The 23,563-nt window shown below is 38.6% G+C and overlaps 2 protein-coding genes across 2 annotated transcripts; both read left to right on the top strand.

Moving 5' to 3' along the window:
* The first annotated feature begins 786 nt into the window (after positions 1-786).
* On the top strand, positions 787-5,927 carry nrn1lb (neuritin 1-like b). Its single transcript, XM_080493502.1, has 3 exons — positions 787-1,143; positions 2,356-2,503; positions 3,627-5,927. The coding sequence occupies exons 1-3, from the start codon at positions 1,089-1,091 to the stop codon at positions 3,928-3,930; spliced, it is 507 nt and encodes a 168-aa protein (XP_080349628.1). The 5' UTR covers positions 787-1,088; the 3' UTR covers positions 3,931-5,927.
* Positions 5,928-8,965: 3,038 nt separating this feature from the next.
* slc38a8b (solute carrier family 38 member 8b) lies at positions 8,966-15,364 on the top strand (the record flags this gene model as incomplete). The annotated part of the gene is made up of 10 exons (XM_080458065.1): positions 8,966-9,154; positions 10,207-10,405; positions 11,542-11,698; positions 11,774-11,914; positions 11,975-12,032; positions 12,584-12,698; positions 12,784-12,931; positions 13,688-13,890; positions 14,946-14,997; positions 15,262-15,364. 10 exons carry the CDS (start codon positions 8,966-8,968, stop codon positions 15,362-15,364), a joined length of 1,365 nt encoding a protein of 454 aa, XP_080314191.1.
* Between the last annotated feature and the right edge of the window lie 8,199 nt (positions 15,365-23,563).

Below are 23,563 nucleotides of genomic sequence, written 5' to 3' on the forward strand. Positions count from 1 at the left end.
TTAACATTGATACAGAACAATCACTAGTTCAGACACAGGTTGCTTTGCAGTTTAAGGTTGCTTTAAACTACAGATTAACAATAGGTTCCCCATTCTCATGGCACTATACAGATGTGAACCAGGACTTACACTAATGCACAGTGTCAGCCATCTGGGAGGCATAGCAGGGGATTTGAAGGTTAAGATGGAGAGAAGGGTAATGTAAGACAGATGACAAAGTCAGGAAAATCCTCAAACAATTGTTGTGTTGTGTTGTGTTGTGTCGCTTTCCATTGTCCATGTGATTGACATTTTTTTATGACTGCACAGTGCTCGTGCATGACCCACATAGCTGTGGATGAATTCCCACATGAGTTACTGCTTCTCTCAAAGGCCGCATTGCATCGGATTCCCAGGTGATTCTTCTATCCCCACTGAAACATCATCCATCTGTCCAAATGACAAAAAAGTACTCAACAATATTTTCTTCCTCAACCATGAGAGAAAAGTATTTTTTTTTCCAATAGTAATAGTATATTTCTGCTCCGAGCAGGTGTGTGAGAGGCTGTGTGTGTTTACAGAACAATCACCATTAAACTGCATACAATTTGTGTTTGAAATAAATGTTCTAAATACCAAAGACCGGAAATGAGAATGCTCTAATCCAGTGATACTGTCATCGGTTTGCAGCATCCTCTCTCTCTCTCTCTCTCTCTCTCTCTCTCTCTCTCTCTCTCTCCCTCTACAACCCCTACACACACACACACACACACACACACACACACACACACACACACACACACACACACACACACACACACACACACACACACACACACACACACACACACACACACACGGCAGAACATCCTCTTACTCCCTGTGATGCATCCGTCCCTGTCACTGTTAATCCAGCTGGGTTGTGTTGTGCCTCTGCTGTGCTTTACTAAATTTGTGCAATCTGATGAATTCCCAGCGGATGGGAGGAAACATCACACTTTAAAGCAGAAACTTCACACTCACTGGATTTACACCCAGCGGGAGCCGCAGATCACAGCCTCTCGCTCAGAGGTGACGCTCAGCTTCACGGGACTGTGCTGAGCCCAACCATGAGGTCTCATCCAGGGACTGTGACTGTGCTGCTGCCCATCACTCTCTGCTTAAGTAAGCTTGTTTCTTTACTTTCAAGTTGAAGTTTCAGTCTGTTTTATTGTTTCTGTGGCTGTAAAGGAGGTTTTGGGAGGACTTCAGTTTCTTCTTAAATGTGATCTGATAGTTTGTCTTTCTTTTGCACGTCATAAGTTTTCTTTTTCCTGTCAAACTTGCCTCAGGTAAATCTCATATTCATCACAAGGTATTTAGATTACCGATAAAGGATACTCCAATCAGGTCATTCTGAAATTAGGTAGAACGGTTTAAAAAAATGCACTTACCTTAATTAAAGTCTCCCTGTCCCTGCATGGATCAACTGTCTTTACTCAGTGTGATGGTCTTTGTATGTGATGATGTACTAGTACTACCTATGACTTTGTAACATTTCCAATAATTTTTTTGGACTACCTACCTGGGGAAAAAAGCACAATTTAAAAAAACAAAACATATGAACAACTGTTCAGCTGTTTGGCCAAAGAAAATGGGCAAATGTTATGTTATAGATATCATTATAGTACATAGTATGAATTACACTTATACAGGAAACTATATAAGTCCCTGACTGTACTCAGATAAGAACAAACCTGCTGAACCTTGCTCCTAAAATCTGCTTTAAAGCTCGACATTAGAAGAGAGACACCCGTTTCAGTAGCTATGTTGATGGAGTGAGTTGATAGACAATCACTTTTGGGTTCTTATATTATGCATTGGCCATGCAGGTTAACACTTGAATTGCTGAAAAATGTTATGGGCAAAATAAATTGGGAAAATGATTCTTGAAGTCAGTGGACAAGTGAAATGTTATTAGATGTCAGATCAGTATCTGTATTTAATTATTTGAATGGTGTTTTTGAGAAAAGTCAGACCAACCTCAGAGGAAAAGACCGAGCTGATCAATGCACTAACAGCTTGTACATGGTTTTGTAGTTCCACACTGAATTTGGCTTTGACGCTACATAATCCCTCCAGATGAATGGAACACAACATATTTCTGTATTTGTTTGATCCATCTAAGCACTTGATGGATCATGTCTAAAAATATACAAACATAGTGTTTCACTCAACAAAATGAAATCTGCCAACTAAAGGAATGCAGTGAGTTTATCTCTTTCATCTGTACTTTAAAAATGTTCCTGCTCTAAAGCGCTGATTCATTTTTAAATATTGTTTCTGATAAAAATGATCTCAGAAAATCAATGTTTTATATTTTCCTCTCCACCACAGGCTTGTTTCCTTTGTGTTTTGGGGCCGCCATTCCTGTTTCATGTGGCTCCATCTACAAGGGCTTTGCTCAGTGTCTGCTCACACTCGGGGACAGTTTGGTAGAAACACAAAAAGAGCAGAGTACACAGGACATTGATGCAATCTGCAGGTGTGTATGTGTGATTTACATGTCACAGCTGAAACCATTCACTCAAATCCTCTTTGTGCTTTCTGTCTTGTCATGTTCCTGAATGTCACTGTGGTCTGTGGGCTGGAATTCTACTTCTTATTCTCCATTGCAATATGACACAAAAAGCCCTCACAAAATATAATTCTTGATAAAGGTATGTAAATAGTATCTAAAAGATTGAAAAAATAGATCTTATCCATACTCTAGACAGAGCATGATGTGTTGCGCTGATGAACCAATTCCAGCATTACATACACTAAACTCAGCAAGTAATGGCAACTACATGCTCACAGAATAGATGGCTTCAGATTCTTTGGACTTATTGATTTAATTGAGCTCTTAAAGATGTTAATTTACATTTTAAGCTTTTGGTAAAATGTCGGCCATCATATCCAGATTTTACATGATGTTTTTCAGCGAAATGATCCTCCTCCACCCATTTCACAGAACGATACTCCTCTTTACTGCCCTCTGTGTCAGAGCAGCTTCAGCATGTTTACTGTTGGGGCCGTTTTCTCTCAACTATTTCACCAGTAACACAAATGTAGTCAAATAAACATGGACGATAACGTTAATCAGAGGTGCAAAATACGGAGTTAAAGTGATGTCGCAGTCAATCCCTGCCTAAATGTTCTTACCAAACTAGTATTAGCATCAAAACAAACACTGCAGGTGAGTTTGTGAAAACACGCAAACAGCGACAGATTCTGGGTGTTGAGAAGTGACACACTTTCAACATCTCTCTGAAAAAACAACAACACTGTGACAGTGAGGAATTGTACACATATTTTGTTCTAAATTAAAAAAAACAACGCAATATTTGTACCTATAGACACTAACACTTATGGAAAACTTTTAAGTTGTTGGTATTTGTAGGTTATTACACTCTTGCCCATGAACTCTAGTAAATTTTACTTCCCTGACTTACGAAGTCAGTAAGAAGCTTGTGTGATGCTTTTGCTGCACCAATGAACACAACCATAACTGATGACAACATCCTGAAGTACATGTACACACACGCTGCTCCGCTATATAGTGCACAGTATTTGCAGCATATCTACATTTGACTCTGACATCTCGTCTTGTCCCGGTCAACCTGAAGGTCCTGGAATGCATTCCACGTTTGTGCCAACTTGGCTCTGGCCGGCTGTCCCGGAGAAGCAGCGGCTGTCTGGGAGTCTTTACGACAAGAGTCCAGGAAGACGCAGTTTTCTGGAAATCTCTACGACATGTGCGCCAGTCGCACCACGCTCCCACCCAGCACTGTGCCTGCACCTCAGAGCCCTCCCACCTCAGACCAGACAAACCAGGAGACACTGAAAGGCCAAACACACAAGGAAAGCCCCACCTTTGTCACAATGTTGCTCCCTGTGGGCAGCCTGCTGCTGGTCCTGCTCAGGAGTTAGTTGACCTGTTTAAATGATCCAATCAAGAGTGAGGACAGCTAGCCGTCAGACTCCTGTTCTTCATGCAACTCAAACACACGGGTGCACACTTTATACAAGTCATATTGATCCTAAACGTGAGCGAATCAGATGTGATTCAGCATTATTCAACTGGACAAAGTGTTGCACATACTGAGGCATTAAATACAAATTATTGGTAAAGATCTTTGTAGGACTTCCTGGCTGAAAGGAGGTGGTTCCAAACAGTAAGAAAACTAAATTTAAGGACACTGATGGCTGTTCAGTTGGGACTAGTGGGTTGTGTAAAAACAGTAAGGTTGAAGATTGATCAATAGTGATTAAAGTCACATTATCTAATAATTGTGTGGTTAGCGACTGGAGCCAAACATTTTCATAGTAAAGAAGAAGAAAAAAAACTGTACTTAGCTGAAGGAAAAACCTCAGTTACCTACAAATATTTGTTTTCCTGAAACTGTTTTTTTTGTCTATACCAAATCTGCAGAACATTGGTAATGCCACTCGATTTTAGGACAAAGGGAGATTTTAAGCAGTGCTGTAACACCTGGTGTCCAGATAGGCTTGTGATCCAATCAGGTGTGATCTACTGGAGAGTATTATTTCTGGGTGCGTAGCAGCATTTTTGTGCTGTAGGTTTAATTCTGTTTTTAATTCTGTTTACCAGAAAATCTGATCTCTGTGTGGAGGGACTCTCTGAAGAGCAGTTCACTTCATGTGTTTAAACTGGAGTCATTTCATGTGGCTGCATTCATTGGTCCAGTTTTTAAAAAGAGACTTTTTTATGTTTAGCATTTACAATACAGTAAACATTCACTATCGAATTATATTGAACAGCATGCAGTCAGCGGTGCAATGAGAAAATGGGGAAAGAAATGGGGAAAGAAATGGGGAAAGAAATGGGAAGTTTCTCATGTGTTTCCCAGATTTAATCCTTGTCAACTGTTTATGTAATATTATTTCATGTTGTAGAACTCTTCTTTTGTACTAAATGAGCTCTGATGTCAAACACACTGCAAGTTATCACTGGTGTTTCCCATTAACCAGTGTGTATACTGTGGTATTTTGTAGTTTTGCATTATCATTTTGTTTTGTCAGCAACACGGAGTGCACATGCCTTTGTTGTTTTCCACCCACTGACGTTCTTCAATTAAAGGTATGTTAACATACAGCATATAATGCAAAGTTAATATAACATCAAACATTTTTTTTGTCATCCTGTTTTTTTCATTTTTTGTCAGAATTTGTCTCTGTGTGCGTAGGTGTTTGTGTGTGTATCGGTGTGTATAATCTTAATACTCTTAAGCTGTTTCATAACAGCAGAATTAGAAAAGATTAATCTGGTCTGTCTTTATTCATTCAGTGTAGCAGGTTGCACCTCAGAAGCCTTGAACACAGTCTTAGCGTCTGTAGCAATACTGGAGGGAGAAAGATGGCTTGTTAAGTCAACGCCGTCAAACATGATGTGAACAGGTGCAACAAGTGAGGTCCAGAGGTGAAAACTTCCTCACTGCTGTATGCTGAATTTTAAAATGAGGTACTGATGCGACACCTGCTTTATATTCCTCCTCTAATCAGAAGTTCATATGTTACTGAGAGGTCAGTTAAAGTTCTGAAGAGTACGGTTTCATAGCTTCAGGAAAGCAAAGCTGATTTGGGCTGTATTTTTTAGAGTGTTGGCTTCTGGCTCTTGCTTTGTTCTGAAATCCCATTCACTGATCGTCTGATTTTTTTACACTTTACAAATCAAAAGACAGAAGATATATTGTAGCTTGAGAATTGAACAATTTGTTTGAGTAGCACTAAATTATTTAAAAATGCCATATTAAAGCCAGGTTAATCAAAATGCTAGGGCATTTTTAAAAGTCAAATTCAAATAATCAATCTAACATTGATTTATTGGAAAAATATTAACATTAAAAACATTAAACATAATTCCTGTAGTGTTCTGGCCATGACTGACAACGGCACACAAACCATACAAAGACAACATAAGAAAGAATAATTTACAAATAAATCAATTAAAACCTTCAAAATTAAAATGATACATCAGTTAAAACATATAAAGACATATTATAAACTTAAAATGTGAACTCAACAAATCCTGAAATGTCAAACAATTTAAACGTCACCTTTTCTCTTATGAATGAGTTTTGATGTGTCGTTGTAACATAACAGAAAATAATAGAAAATCTAATAATTATCAAAATCATATCTATTTATTTATTTATTTATTATTAATGGGGGAAAAAACTGAAACATTTTATTCTGCGTGTCAGGAAAAACACAGAGTTCAGTACAATAAATTCCAGGTATATGTTCTTTCCTTGATCGTTTCGATTGACCCACCTTATCAATTTTGACAAATAATGTCTTCAAGATCATCACCTTGTTTTTGGTCTACAGGAGTACATTAGTAACATCTAAAAAAAAAAAGAAGAAATCACTAAGATTGTTCTTGTCCTTTTCTTAAAGTGAAACCCTGAGATATTTCAGAAAACTGTCAATGCCTGCAGGATCAGCTGCTAAGTCTCTGAATTGTTCCCAGGATGGCCTGATGTCCCTGCTCACTCTAATCTGTCTTTGTCCTCCATTTTGCTGGAGAAAATCTGCACTATCATTAAACGTAAACTCATTGCGAGGACTCCCACAGCGCTCAGGTTCTGCGTCCAGCTGTTAAAATGCAAAGGTACAAAAGGTTTTATTGGTTGTAGCAGCGATCCCTCACTTCCTGTGATGTCAGTTTCATGTGGAACCACGTACATGGGATTGTGAGTGATGCTCCACAGCAGATGGTGTGTAGCATAAAAGATGGCAGGGATTATGAAATCCATGTGTAGTTGATTGTACTTTCTGATCCATATGGTCAGGGTTTTATTTCAATGGGTTACGCTGCACGTCAGCTCTTCATATATTATTTTCTCTGCAATATATTGAATAAACATAAAACATGAAGTAAAACAACTGGAATAAAATAGCTTAATAGTGACTTCATAGCAATATCACAATAGTGATACATAAGCAATGTTGTTTCAGAAGTGTAGGTGTGCATCTTGTACACAAGTGGTTGTTAATGTCTGGGCCACGACTGCTGTGGGGCTGCCTGTAAGCTTGGGGGAGGGGGCTTCACGGCAGCAGAGGAAATCCCGGCATCAAGGCGCTGATGCCTTTTCACAGCAGGATTTGTACCTTAAACTTTCATGAGAAAAACAATGAGGTAAAGAATATAACTGTCAATAATAATTCTTTTAAAAAGCACAATTTGGAAATGAAAGCAATGTAAGTGCAATAGAAATAAGTAAAGTCCTTTTTTAACAGCAATGATGGCTGCAGACTACATTTGAAGACTTACTGGACATTTTGAAATGAAATGCATCTTTGTCAGTGGATCTCAACAGTGTCACAACAACATATGTCAGACCAACTGGTGCACAAACCCTGCAGAACAGCCTAATCTTATAATGTAAGTCAACCAAGACCAAAGACCCTGAAATGAACAGCAGACAATGCAGCAGTGAAAGTTACTTGTGGTTTTGCTACAGAAATTAAATTCCAGAATCAGAGCTCTTCTATAAGGTCGGGTTTGTGGAAACATGAGGAGAGAAACTTTGTGACAGAGACAATTACACAAATCCTTAGAAATAACAAGTATTCATAATAGGCTTTGTAAGAACAGAATTCAAAGAAATAAGAACATTTTCAGAATGTAGCCTATTTGCCCTTGGCCTTAAACTGATGGGGACATTTGGAGTTCTCGGTATTTATAGGTTATTATGTTGTCATTTTACTGTTCTGTCCACATTGAGAACAAAGTGTGTTGAATGTGACCCCATGAACTAAGATGAGTTTCACACCTCTGGTCTAAACCACTTCTTGAATTGGAGTTCAACGGGTTATAGGAATTGGGTAAAATCAATCATCTAGACGTACATGTGATGAGGCCCACTTCTTCAATTTTACCGTTAAAAAACCCCAACATGTTATCCAAATACAAGAAGTAAAAATTGTGGATGTTTGTAGCTAAATGTGCAGAACTTAAAAGTTGGGTGATGCTTAAGTACCAATTTTGCAAATCAATTTAGAGTAGGACCTTTACTCATAGTCAGCTGTGATTGGTTCCACCACCTTATGACCCAGACTTTGATAAGGCACCACAGATGATGGATTATTGGATGATATATGTACAGATTACCAAAAAGATATTTATTTCTAGAAACAAAATATAATTTTATGGAGTTATTTGTATGTAACTAACTTTCTGACAGTTTAATGATACTGATACTTATTCAGTAAAAATTCACCACCATTTATATCAAAGCAAATAAAATTAAACTAAAATCTACACATGAAACAAGAACGTGAAAGTACCAATATCAGATCTTTTTTTTTTAATTTTTTTAATTTTGTGTTAATCAGTGATATAGAAAAATAATGAACATTTTGATTTCACAATGTGATGCCTTCATATTTAACTGAAAATGTAAGAAGAGGTGGTTTACACAGAGAAAGGTGGACATTTCTAGACTGTCCTCAAAAAATATATACTTGAAAGAAACAGTAATTATTCTGAGATTTAAAAGTAGATGTATTGATTTGGAAAGTGTTACTGCCAAATACTGTATATGTAGTTTTAATAGATTAGGGAGATGGTGAATCTCATAAACTGATTCTAAAACTGAAGGTTTACTTTTGTTAATTCCGAACATTGTTCGATTTCATTAAATGAATCATCTGTGTTTCAGAGGTAGGACACCTCCACTGGTGCACTGAGCAAACAAACTCACTTAAGTGTGTAATGTGTCACCTCAGAGAGAAATGCTTAATGCTCAGAAGTCCAATTAGACCACGTTGGTTGTGCGACCACGTGCAGAAGGTCTATATAATCTCATGGTTTACCATTCACTGGGTTTCATTTGTAAGCCGACACACATCGTCACCTGCACACAAAAGGTGGTCGTTTACAGGTACTTTGTTCATAAGAGCAACTGACTGGTGAGCGGAGAGCAGCTGGTCTGGGATCATGGAAGAACTGGCCCGGGAGAGCATCAGCCTGCTGGCCCGGTCTGCATCCCACGCAGATCCTCCGCGGCTTGGTTCTTTCGGGGCGGTGTTCATCATGCTGAAGTCTGCACTGGGAGCTGGACTCCTCAACTTCCCATGGGCCTTTGAGAAGGCGGGTGGAGTGACCACTGCCATCAGTGTAGAGCTGGTGAGTCTTTGCACACTTTAGGCCCCGAGGTACTCCTCTACGTGAGTAATGGGAACACCGAGTGAAAATTCATGAACAATATCATTCTTTGTGAAAATGTCACTCTTGTACATTTATACAGATTTTTTTTTTCTGGCTTTTACCTTCAACCCGTTCATACATGTTGCAGTATGTAACACTACTCAGTCACATTTCATCTGGGAAGATTTTGCACCTTCTGGACATTCTTTTAAATGTGAATCTTTGTTCTTCATTCCTCTCGGTACACACTCTTTACAGTCTATTCAAGTTAATTTTTCAGTTATATCCATTTGATGTTCTTTTCTCTTCTATTTAATAGTATTACTCTGGTGTAACAAAGTAATTTGCGGAGCTGAGATCGTTAAAGTACATCTGTCTACTGTATCTAGACTTTCCTGTCCCTGTCTCTCTCCTCTATGTGAAAGAGGTGGCTACTTTTCACAGGTGAGTTCTAATGAAGCGTCCAGTTTGGGTCAAGACCTGAACTGTCTCTGCCCCCTGATATGTGTTTTGTCAGAGATAGATTACTGTGAGCTTTCAAAGAACTTGTCCTGTTTGTGTGTTTGTAGTATAGCTACAGTTCACTGTGAAAAGACTAAAATTCGATGGCTGCTAAAACCACAAAAAACACAACATATTTTATAGCACATTTAATATATTTTGCAATGTGTTTTATAGCATTAAGGTGCTAATATGCAGAGGCAGCATTCTTCAGGATCTCAGTTCAAGCAACTGTTTGAAATTCCCGAGAGATTAATTTTAACAAAATTGATGATCAACAAGAAGACAAAATTGATTTGACTTTTGGTTGGACACCATTTGATGGCAGTGATGATGGCATGAACAGCAAGCTTCTGTTTGGAAGTTAGAATTGTCAGGTTGCCAACATGACATGGGACGAGGTTTCTTCTTTTCAACAAGCCTTCAGGTGACGTCACCTTCAACTCTGGTGTGTTTCTGGTCATGTCAGGTGGGATGAGGGGGTGCATTCCTTTCTTTGCTTCGAGTTTTCTTTCTTTTTGTTCTTCCAGGTGTCTCTGGTTTTCCTCATCAGTGGCCTGGTCATCCTGGGCTACGCATCATCGGTCAGCAGACAGAAAACGTACCAGGATGTGGTGAGAGAGGTGTGTGGACGAGGCGTGGGGCAACTCTGTGAAGTTTGTTTCTGCTTCAACCTCTTCATGATTAGTGTCGCCTTCCTGGTGGTGATCCAAGACCAGCTTGAGAAATGTGAGCATATATTTTTCTTTTGGTCATGCTCCTCCTAACTGTGTGAAATATTTCAAACATCAGCGTGCGGCCTTCTGTCTTTTGTGGTGCTCTGAATAGGATTGATGGCCGAAACATGGATCTCACAGTCTTGTTTTTAACACGTGAAAACGTTTAGTGTCTTCAGTCTTCACACAACAATTATCTGAACACAATAAGCAGAGCAGGGCTCGCCTGCTTCTGGAAGGACACAGTCTTGCATGGTTTTGACATGATCCAACACATTTTATTGTAATGTGGGGTTTATAATTAGAACAACAACATTGAGGTGTGCTGAGGCAGGACAAGGCTACATGGGAGGCTGACGGGTGTCTACTGGTTCTTACACCCTGTATCTGGTTCAGCGTGTTTCCCTACAACCGGGCATGCCTGCCGTTCAGTGTTTCCTTGTTCCCCTCCTGATAATGTTGTCATCACACAAACCAGCGTTGACGTTCGGTGGAAGTAAACTGAAGAGTGTCTCAGGCATTCAGTTCTCTTCATCTTGTTAATCACTGTTTTAGAGGAGTTCTGGTTTTCAGCATGTCGTTTATTTTGTACTTTGTTCAAGTTTCCCCAACAATAAAAACAATGAAACAACAATTTCATTTTTATATCATTCTAAATATTGAAACCGATTAAACTACATTTCCAACTTATAATTTTAGTCCCAGAGCTTAAGTTTTATGACTGTAAATAATTTTTTCATCACAAAAATGTGTAAAATATTGTCTCTTTATGTTTATATGCTTTCCAATCCAAATAGAGAAAAATAAGATAAATATGTATGCTGTGTTCGAAATTAAAAAACTATAATTAAATTCAATCTGAAAACAGATATGCTCAACAACCACACCCACAACCTGACACACTGAGTCAGAGAGAGGCACTGCAGTTCAGCGCAACAACCATTACCTTCATACACCAAGACATTTATTTGACCATTAAAAATCCATCAACCCTGCAGTCTGGAAGTTTGCTAAGTGGAAATGCATCTTTTATGAAAGTAGATATTTCATAAGATGTAATGATAATTGTTCTGTGTTGTGCTATTTATTTTGCCCGTATGTCTGCCCTTATCAATAGCATTCACTGTAGTTCTGCTTCTGTTTCTCCAGTGTGTATTTCTTTATACGAGGCCGCGACGGGGTCCAGTGAGGGAGACATGCCGTATTACTGGTACACCGACCAAAGGTTTGCCCTCTTCGTCACGTGCCTAATAATCATCCTGCCACTTTCCATCCCGAAAGAAATTGGCATCCAGAAATACACGAGGTACACAGCAGCACTCACATGTGGTCATCAGTGACATCCTGCTAAGTGTTGTTCATGGATTTTTCTTGATGTCAGTGTGTTGGGGACGCTGGCAGCCACATATCTGTGTGTGGCAGTCATCGTCAAATATTACCTGATGGACAGCCACACAGCCATTATAACACCGGAGCACAGCCAAGGGTCAGTGGCTCACTTTCTTTCTTTCTTTCTTTCTCAGTCACTCCAGGTTCTCTTTCATCATATAAATGTGCCAACTTGTGCATGTGTGTGTTTCAGTGTGAGTTCATGGGCGTCAATGTTCAGTGTCGTTCCAACTATTTGCTTTGGCTTCCAGGTAGGAAACTGAAAAAAAGTCAAACCCAGGGATTAATACTTTTTGGACCTCTTGTATTACTTTGCTAACCATTATTGCACAAAAGTATCTGAATGAAGGTATAAAACCTTTTGAGCCAAACTGTAGTTTAAGCATTTTTCTGATGTAGGCAAAACATCCACAATAAAAAAAACAATTACTATAGGGAGCTTACCAGAAGAAAGAGTTTTGTCTCGGACAGAGGTTCCCTTTCAAACCTGGTTTCAAACTAGGGATTGTTCTCCTATAATGCAGTCACACTATCTACTACACTACTGGAGAAACAACAACTTGCCTCATAGTTGCATCTGCAGTACCAGTGATTCACAGTCCTAAATAAACATTAGTTTACCTTTCTTTTTGTCACTTTCATAGATTTTATAATGAAATCTTCGACTGTAATTAATTTGTGTGTGTGTGTGTGTGTGTGTGTGTGTGTGTGTGTGTGTGTGTGTGTGTGTGTGTGTGTGTGTGTGTGTGTGTGTGTGTGTGTGTGTGTGTGTGTGTGTGTGTGTGTGTGTGCATGTTTGCAGTGCCATGAAGCTTGTATAGCAATCTACAGCAGCATGGAGAACCAGAAGATGTTCCACTGGGTGGTCATCTCTGTACTCTCCATGTTTTTCTGTTTGCTCATCTACACTCTGACCGGTGAGTTCACATCTGACCCTGCAGGCACTGTTGAGACCGTGCGGTCAGCGGACTTCATGTGTCTATCTGCTCTCTGCCACTTCAGGTGTGTACGGCTTCATGACTTTCGGACGAGCTGTTGCCTCAGATATTCTGATGTCATATCCTGGCAATGATGTGGTCATGATCATCTCCAGATTACTTTTTGGAATATCAATTATCACCATCTATCCTATCATTCTTCTTCTGGGGAGGTAAGCCTCCATTAGATGGAGATGTTGGTTTATAAGTGGAAAGTGGGAGGTTTTGGAACTTGAATGTTTAAACTATGTAATATTCATAAAACGTAAAGTAATTATCCCAATGATTTAGGTGTTACTAAATTCAATTCAATTCAATTCAATTCAATTCAATTCAATTCAATTCAATTCAATTCAATTCAACTTTATTTATATAGCACCAAATACAACACAGTAATTTCTAGGTGCTTATAGCAAAGAAAAAAACAACAAATCAAGATGAGCTAGAAGATTTTCTTTACTTTTGTAAAGCTGTGATACTATATGGAGCGTGTCTCTGGTTTGAGCAGCCATGCAGGGTCTCCACCCCCCTTGGTTTCCTTTTAGTTTGTTTGTGCTTTAGTCAAAAGGTTTGGCTGAAATAATAAAACTTGTGGGTAAATCATTACATTTTGGTGTGGCGTCCTCTTTTGGGTGGCCTTTATTGCAGCTTTCTGTCCCTATTGAGCCATGATTTTTGGCTTGTGTGGAGCCTTTTAAAACTTAGGTATCAACTGCTTTCCTTCTTACTGATTTATCATTGTTCCTGTTTATTTTTATCATGGCTTCATCAGTCCTCTTCTTCCTTGCGTAGCACTTTGAGCAGCATTTTATGTGTGGAAAGTGCACTTAATTATTCTCTGTTGGTGACTCCAAACTCCAATGCACTTGCAGATATTTAATTTGTTGTCCCTTTCAACATTGTGTATTTTTTGTCTTTGTGTTAAACAGATCTGTCATCCTCAACCTGATGTTACGGGTTCAGAGGCGTCGGCAAGGCATTGTCACTCACTCTTTTGAGAGCCGCTGCAGAGTGGTTCTTACCGTGCTCTGGATCGCCTTCACTCTGCTCATTGCCATGTTTGTCCCTGACATGGGCGACGTCATCAGCGTCATTGGAGGAATCAGTGCCTTCTTCATCTTCATCTTTCCTGGTATGAACAAACTTATCACGACAGTCTTGCACTTTCACATGTGGAAGAGTCACTGCCAGGCGAAGTGAACTCACCAAGTAACTTTTATCATTGTGGCAGTTTTTTTTAAGATCAGATTCAAAATGAGACTGTAATTCTTTCTCATGATGTAAACCGAGCAAGCCGTTTAAATAGTGCAAATGTGAATTAATGTCATTGAAATTAACAGATCCAACAGTAATGATGAAACTAATCATTTTCAGTTGTTATGCTGAAGACATTGTAGCCACTGATTTACAGCTGTAATGGAAGCTCCAGTGAAGTGAACCATGCGACAACAACCCACTGAGCAAAAAGTGGTCCAAAACACGTCGAAAAAATGACATCTATTTACATCTAGAAGATGTCCTCAGAAAAGCCAGAATGACAGTTTTTTAGATGTCTTTCTCGGACGTTGTATTAACGTCTTGTCTGGATGTCATATGGAAGTCAATGAAAATATGTTGCAAATGAATGAGGACAGATCATCAGTCTTACACAGGAGTAAACCAGAGAACCCAGAGGAAACCCATGCTCACACAAACAAACTCCACAAACACCTCCAGCTGGATTTGAACCCACGACTTTCTAACTATGAGACCAGCGCACTAACCCACATAGTTGTATTCACAAGATGAAAGGTTATCAAAGTGGTGAGTTTCTCTATGGAGACTTAAACAGTTCAATGCCTTGTGACCAAAACAATAAATGGTCATAACTCAGACATTGTCAGATGTTTTGTTTTAAATAATACCAGTAAATGTCAAAGATCTGTGATGTTACATATATGTCACATTGGGCCTTTAAGGTACATTAATTTTGCATTTCAAAATAAGTCAACAAGACTGTTATTACTGTTTGATAAATCAGATTTACCTTGATATTTGCATTTTCATTTCACAATCACATGACAACCACACAATGTTCATTTATCATTGAATTACTAAATGTGTTGTAACGTCATCATCAAATAATCATAAATTTGAGAATTACCCATATTTGTGGTAATTTGGACTCTTTGTTTCTGTGTGTTGCAGGTCTATGTTTAGTGTTTACTATGCAGACTGAAAATGTCCCTGCAAGAATCAAGTGAGTGTGGGATCACTGTTCAGTGTCATGTATGAATGAATTTCCATGGCTCCTGTTTTGATCTTCTTTTGAACACAAACTATTTTCTCCAATTGCAAAAAAAGGCAAATGCTATATTCAGATTTTTTACAACCTTTTTTCTTTCACATTTCATACAATGTCACAAACTTTTCAGAAATTCATTTATCCAGTTAAAATGTCTCCGTTTGTTGGAACTCACCTGCATGGCCGTTTCTCCTGATTCCCTGATTTTGTTTGTTACAGGCCCATTTTAACAGTTTGGGGGATCATAACAATTGTAGTCGGAGCCTTCATCTTTGGGCAGAGCACCACCATTGCTGTGATGGAGATTTTCGACAAAATCTGAGTTATTTCTTCAATAACAGCATAATCAGCAGCTCCTGCTTTACTGTGATGCTCCTCTGATTTGCACAACACAAAAACTGCATTTGTACAGATGCTTTTTTCCCCCAGGTGAATTTATTATCCATTTAACCTTTTATGATGTCACAATGTAATGTTTTGTGTGATAAATAAAAAAATGTTTGTGTTTAATTCATGTAAGAAACTGTTCAAGTACTGGTAGTTATTGTGTGCAAAACTATGTTTGAAAACACATATTTTGTATTATTTAGGATACCATTGTAATTATTATTCTACTATGTGTGTCTGTTTAGGCCTTCCTTTGGATTTCCTAAACACTGGCAGGGGGCAGCATTGCACCACTGACAACTTTATTTATTTATTTATTTACGTGATTTCCTTTCACACGTGTGCCACTGCGTATTACAACCTCAGATAAGAGAAGACAATATGGGACTTATCTAGGTGATTCTGCTCCCAGTGATAATTCTGACACGATGATGGCATGTCTTAGTCGACTGAGCTGGATTTAAAAAAAAAAAAAAAAAAAAAAAATTTAAACAGCTGAGTTCATTGTCCCTGAAATGTATGTTCATATCAAACACGATATAAAAATGTGGAGATATTTGTGTGGGTTTTTAATGTACAGTTCTTATCTTTTCCCGACATTGCTCAGTTTTCATTTTCACTTGCCTCCACTGTGCCTGAGTCACAGCACTGATATAAATCTGCAGCTTTCATTGAGCAGAAATTGATGGCTGAGGTATGCCAACTATTTATTGTTTATTGACTTCAACCTTAAAGGAGTTATGACACACACACACACACACACACACACACACACACACACACACACACACACACACACACACACACACACACACACACACACACACACACACACACACCCACACACACACGCACACACTTTTGTTGACAAGTGAGTAATGATTTATAGTAAATCGAGAACTTGAGTACTGTTGTATCTGTGCCTGCAGGGCTCTCCTTAATTTCAACATATAAGCCATGCAAACACCTCTGAAATGCAGGAGGCTTACACTCAGCACTTATCTGTCTGAACACACAAAATTTAAATGACTTTGGTTGAAAAATAAACCACGTAGAAATACAGAGCTGCTCCTTATCAGTTGTTATGTAGGCTAATAGATTTTCTCTTCTCGTGCAGCATTAGTTCCCTTACGGGAAAACCTCAAACCGTGATACTCTGCTTGTGTTAGGCTGTGGGATTATGTTTTGACCTCCTGGCCAAATGACTAAACCCATGAAATGCAAGAGGGGAAAACATCCTTGGAAAATATAAAAAACTACAAACATCCCGCAGTACAGTGGTTCATATATCAGCACCCAACAACACTCAGAAATATAATACTTCTTTTGCTTTCCATCAAATGCTTTTTAAACCATTTTCCCCTTTGAAATAAAGCTACACACCTGGTGTGCCCATGCATTTTTGGTGATCTGATCTGTGAGGAGCTGCAGTGTGAATTCAATGAAAGCACCTATTATTGTTGAGACAAATAGAAGTGCTTTGTTCAAATATGTCTTGCAATGAATTTTCTTCTGTTTAAAAATAAAATCTACTGTATACTTACACCTCCTGTAAAATAGTCAGTTTAAGTTCCAAGTGTACCTGCTACCATTCATCTTCTAACACTTTATCTCAATGTATGGTTGCGGGGGACAAGAGCTGACCCCAATTGACTTGGGCTCAAGGAAGTGTACACCCTGGATGGGTCTCCAGTGCACCATTTGGAATGCACGCATGGGCGCACATACAAATGCTATATACGTCGATTTTTTCCCACAGGAATATAGAAACACTATTCTAAAGGTTGTTTTCATTGTGTTCAATTCCTAGAAACAAAGAATTAATGCATTTCATGTTCATATTAGCATAGCATCCTCCTCCATGTCGTCCTGCCAAGGCTAAACTCTGATAGTGGGGAGGTCCCTTTAAAGATTAGCTTTCTGATGAGGGAATTGATGAAGTGTGGCATAGTGGTTACAATGTGCAATAAATCTAACCCTTGCCCTAACCATGTGACCTTTCAAAGTTGGCAACAGGAAGACAACATAGTACCAGATAAAGCAGAGGCTCCTGGACTAATTGCACAAAGAAAACACTTTTTTTTCATGACATATTTAAAAAAAAAAAAAAAAAAAAAGAAATCACATGTACAATAAGAGCCTGCTAGAGGTGTAAACTAATGCATTTTTTAGTGTTTGAGTGTAGTCAGATTTTCATTATAAATGCCAATGTTAATGCCAGATGTAAACATGAGCTTGGATTCGACTTCGTACATTCTATAGTTATGCTTTAAATATATCTATGAGCCAAATGAAACAGGCTGCACACATACACACATTCACTACTTTGCCATTTTTCTCTGTCGGCCTGCCAACATGATTGTAGCTGAATCCAAAGAACAGCTGCAAATTATTAGATCGACATTAGTTTCACAGTTGAGTGGTCAAACAGGACAAATGATATCATGTCAAATTGTTTTGATTATTGCCACATGGTGGTTCCTGCTATCGACTGCCGATGAGGGATCCCTAGTTCAAGTCTGACAGTGGATTTTTTTCTGTGTGTGGAATTTCCATTTTCTCACATTCTTTTAATACTTTGACTTCCTCCCCATGCATTTTAGGTTAACCGATCACTATAAATGAATTGCTCATTGCTCTGTGTGTGTGTGTGTGTGTGTGTGTGTGTGTGTGTGTGTGTGTGTGTGTGTGTGTGTGTGTGTGTGTGTGTGTGTGTGTGTGTGTGTGTGTGTGTGTGTGTGTGTGTGTGTGTGTGTGTGTGTGTGTGTGTGGTTGTCTCTCTCTGTGCGTCTAACCTGAGATAACTTGTCCCAAGTGTACCCAACATTTGGCCATAATTAGCTCGGATCAGCTCCAGCCCCTAGTGACCCTGAATTGAATAATGAAATCATATGAACAGTGATAAATATTAATGGCAATGGTTGTATGGATGGTCTATTTAAAGGCACAGGATTTACATTGTGATACATTTCAACATTTCAAATGAATCATCCAGCCTCATAGCACAAACATTCTCAGGTGATCTCAGGTGCCAGAATCATTTACACAGACTGCCTGTCAAGTGTTTCCTGAGACAAATGAAAACTGCAATTAGTGGCTGGTGTTGAATGAAACATCAGGATTTCCCCTTTCACCAAAGTTTTAATTATCCCGGGTGTCTGAGCAGACTTTAATGAAATCCATCTAAGGGTTCTTGATCTTTACAGTCTGGTTTGAACAGACTGAGAGAGCCACAAGACCCACACGTACGTCTCTACTGTGATGCCGTCAGCATGGCTCAAATCATCCATTATTCCCAGCATTAGATTATCTTTTCACTTTCCTTGGCCTGTGGAAAATAATTTCCAGCTCTCATTATTATGTTGTCCCCTGTAGCTACTTTCTTTGCTGAATGATTACTTGTAATGTAGGCTTCTTGCAGTGCTAATTAATTGAATGGTAATTTGTGACAGCGTCTCTTTAAAACGTTTAATTGTTCCTGATAAGAGCTTCAGCAGCAATGAAAGCAGATGGCTTTGTGCCGATGTGCGTATGCGTGGTTTCCCTCATTCCCACAGTGATTGTAATCTTTATCTCATGTCTTTTGTGTTCAGAATTTAAAAAAAAAAACTAAAAAACTTGCTTCTGTTTAATTTGCAGATGAGTGTTAGTTTTCTGACTTTTTCTGCCTCCAATCGAGATCAGTGATGTAACCGTGTGTGTGTTTACTGTGTGTGTTAAGCAGTACAAAGCATGTATGACATTATTGTGTGCATGTATGAGCTTGACCTTCTTTTGTATGACTCAAGGTCATGACCAGCAGGCTGCGATTGTAATAATGGAGATAACATGTGTCCATCATTCAGCTGCTCAGCTTTTATTGGATCGGTGACAGCAGATCTCTGACCTATAGGTGGAACTCTGCAGGATAATCGCTGCAGTGGCAATGAGCTCAGGTGAAGGAGAGGCCTCTTGTCACCTTGTGTGTGTCTGAACAAACAACCTCACATCCTACCTTTGATACTGAGAGGGACACTGTCTTTCCCCCCACTCTTTGTTTTTTTTTCAAATCTGAGTGATCAAACCCAATTCCAAAAAGGCTGGGACGATGAGTCGCAGGTAGCTCACACTGGATGCGACAATAAACGGTTCATCAATACATATTTTACTCACAACAGAACAAAGACAACACATTAGAATCACGAGTGGTCCAAAACGCAGGCAAACTACTTCACTCTACTGCATCTCAATACTTTCCTGTCGTGATTGATGCAGTATATCTAGAGCGGCAGAATTTTCCCACCACTTAAAGTGTTTTCCAGTTTTTCTCAGTCCATCTCGAATTAGGTTTGGACTTTCATTTCATATGTACAAAGCGCATAAGCCTGAACAACAATGAATTAAAAAAGTCGTTTGTCTGTCAGTATGAATCCTTTATTGAGATATCTATTGAGGAATCTCTACTCACAATTAACTGTTCAGTAAAACATTATCTTTACTGTATCAACTGTTAAGCTGAAATGGGTACTACCGTGACAGAAATTTGACAATAACTCAATTTTTAATTTTTTTTGCAGTTCACATCCTCACACACCTCCTGTGAGCTCACCACCCGCAGGAAAGGTTCTTAATTGGTGCAATGTGATCTTGGTGACAGTGCTCAGACTGCCACCCCCGCGACCTGGAAACAGATAAGCAGGAGAAAATGGATGGATGGATGGATGGATGGATGGATGGATGGATGGATGGATGGATGGATGGATGGATGGATGGATGGATGGATGGATGGATGGATGGATGGATGGATGGATGGATCATCACACACTGTGGATGTTTTATTCTTTTCTTTTAAAAGGGATTACTTATCAAACTCCCTGTTTGAGCTTAACATAAGCAGAAGTCTGTAAGATCTACAAAACATCAGAAACAGACTAATTACATTAAGCAGTTTAACATGCTGCACCCACAGATAAACAAAGACACATCATCTGAATAAGCTCTTTGACTACGTTCACAGAGAAGATGCGAGCAATGCACACGACCAAGGAAAACAGCAGTAACACTGTTTCTGTGTTTTGTCCTTGGCATGCGGGCTAGTTCCTAATTTAGGTTTGTAAGATGAATATCGAAGTGCTCCAGTGTTCCATTACATCAGAAGATTTAACTTCTTCAGGGGTTAGAATAGTTATATCTTTTTTGAAAGCAGTTAATACATTTTGATTAAATAACTGATGCAAAATGTGGCCACACAATGGTAGTGGTAAGCACTTGTCACATCCCGAAAAAGATATCTCCAGTTTGATTCAAGGTCTGCGTGTTTTCCCAGTGAATGTTTACCAGTGAAGGTGCTTGTTGTATGACAATGTGGGATTTGGAAATATTTTTTTCCACATTAGTTTGTAGGTTATAAAGTGCTCATTTATATTTTTTTGGTGCGTGGCAGCAGTATTTATTAATGGGACATAAAGTTTCTCCAAAGCGTTCCTGTAAGGTTTTTTTTTTTGTTTTTTTAGTTGAAATGAACATTTAAAAGTGTCTCTAAACCTTCTTTGTGCCAAAGGAGACCCATAGGTAAGCAGAATGTTAGAGGGGATTTCAGCGCGGATGCCCTTTAGGAATGAATGCACAAACAGTGCGGGGACATCTGTCTCTTTTTCCATTGGCAGTGCACATTTTTTCAGTCTGACCTTTCAAGCCCTAATCTGTTTGATACCTACTGTGATATATATCTTACTGCATGTCATTTAAATATTGTAAACTCAACCCCCAAACTTTAGTTTCTTATTTATTATTCATTTCAACTTCTTTGTTGGATCTACACAGCCCCGGCTGGAAAATTCTTTATGAACAATCCTTTTCTGTTATAAACCTGTGTGTCCAAATAGTTTTTGTTTTGTTTTTGAGAAGTATGAATAAGATTATTCTTAAGCTGTTGGAGGTTTTTTGAAATTACTTTTGGAATAAGAGAGATAATTTTAGATTTATGCTGCCACAAACTTTAGTGAACGTTCTCTTTTTTAACTTCTCCCATATGCAGTGACCCCTTGCTCATCCTCTGGCAAGCCAGACTTCATCTGAGCAGTAATGAATATGTGCTTGAGCAAATTAATATAACAAATCTGCTTGTTTATGCTTGACCAGTGCTGTCGGTTTAACTCGGGGCATTTCTCCTATCTTTTGTTTTTCCATATAAAAGCAGACAAGTTAGTACAAAGATACTCTCAACAATGAAATGATCTACAGTTGAAAAATAATGAAAACAAAGAGTTTGGGAGTAAATTATTTTTACATTTGCACAACCTCATGTGAAACTCATAATATCAATGTGATCTTACTTTTGGAACTCACACATAAGGACTCATGAGATATAGTTTGACACAATTTTCAACAGTGTATTACTGCTGCAATAATCTTTAAATTAGTTATGCTTCTATAGAATAGTAGTCTTAATCCTCACACACATTCCTATTCTACTCCCAACTCTTTGAAAGGTGATTGAATTGATAGATTTCTTCCATCTGCATCAGGTTGCAATTAGACAGCAGGGATATTAGCACACAAATAGAAAGATAACACCAGGATGCACACATTAATATTACAAGAGATGTCACTGTTATAGCAGCAATATGCTTGCACCACCCATTTTAGGAAATCCTAATTGCAGTTAGATATCCCAAAGGCCCATTATTTATTAATGAGACTTACTCTCTCTGTGATTGTCCGGTTTGCACTTTGTTTTTTTTCCCTCACATTTTCGTCCTAAAGAAGGAATTATCAATGCATAAGCAGTGCATGTGTAATCTTTGCAATGCAGACTGGGATAAGGGGAAAAAACAAACAAAACAAATGCATTGATTCAGCCTTGAAGCATTACAGCATGTAAAGCTCATGCCATTAAATTGCAACATTTCAAAAGTCAGTTTTCATCAGTTCACACTCCAGAGAGCCCTAATAATTACATAACACAATGACACAGATCAGGTCACCATGGATCATCTGCCTGGAATGAAGCATACACAAGAAAATCAGAGGAACGAAGGATCACACAGTTTTTTCCACCACAGCAACACATGCTTAGCTCAGCCATAATAAGACAATCTCAACACTACAGCATCCATCCATCCATCCATCCATCCATCCATCCATCCATCCATCCATCCATCCATCCATCCATCCATCCATCCATCCATCCATCGGTTCCCCATCCAATTATAAAGGTACACTCTTCCACACATTAGGGAAAGAGAAAACATAACTGTATTTGTCAGAAAATATGAGTGAAATTAAGAGAGCAATCGATTAACAAATATCACACAAGGAGTAGTGTATTGAATATCAGCACAGCTGTGTTTCAGTCAAAGAAAAATTCAGCTGGGCTAATATTGATAATAACAAAGCCTCTAATGAAGTATTGCTATGAACAACAGATACACAACCGGCATTTAACAGTTGGCAGGAACAACAACAACATATTGATTCATTGCTTCAATCATTTATTATGTCCCAGCCAACACCAATAGTACCACCCATCAGTGCTTGTTGTTCAACAACACAAATGCATTTCTATATTTCTGTCTGTATATATTGCGGAAATATTAGCTGCTTTTAATTGTGTACATTCATTTGCATGTTTCCATTTCACTTTCAAATAGATTAAAAAAAAAAACCCCACTGATGTCTTGGTAGTGTCATTACAGACTTCTGTATCACCTGTGAGGTAGAGCAATACACCTTGTGAAGAGTCACAGTGCTTTTGTGCTTGTTCACCTTTTCTAAATACTTCTGTTAGCACCACCTATGTGGTATAGATTAAACTTGCTGTAAACATTCATATATGTTATGTATGTTATGTTTTTTTTTGTCATGTAGCCCAGGGTATATTATGCCCATGCTTGCAACTTGTTACCAGTTGTGATGGTCAATTTTACCATCTTAAAGCATTTATAGCTCAACAACAAACAAGCATCATTATCTAGCAGTGCTGCTTTGTTGCACATTGATGTATGGACATCATTTTTTCTTTTTTTGCCAATGATATGTCACTCACTCTTACAGAAGTGGTGAGAGGTAGTATTGCTATCCAAACCTATGAGTATGCAAAAAAAAAATAAAAAATACAATGAAAATAACTTGTTTGTGCATGAAGCAAGTATAT

Source organism: Lipophrys pholis, assembly GCF_963383615.2.
Source record: "Lipophrys pholis genome assembly, chromosome: 2".
Taxonomy (NCBI): domain Eukaryota; kingdom Metazoa; phylum Chordata; class Actinopteri; order Blenniiformes; family Blenniidae; genus Lipophrys; species Lipophrys pholis.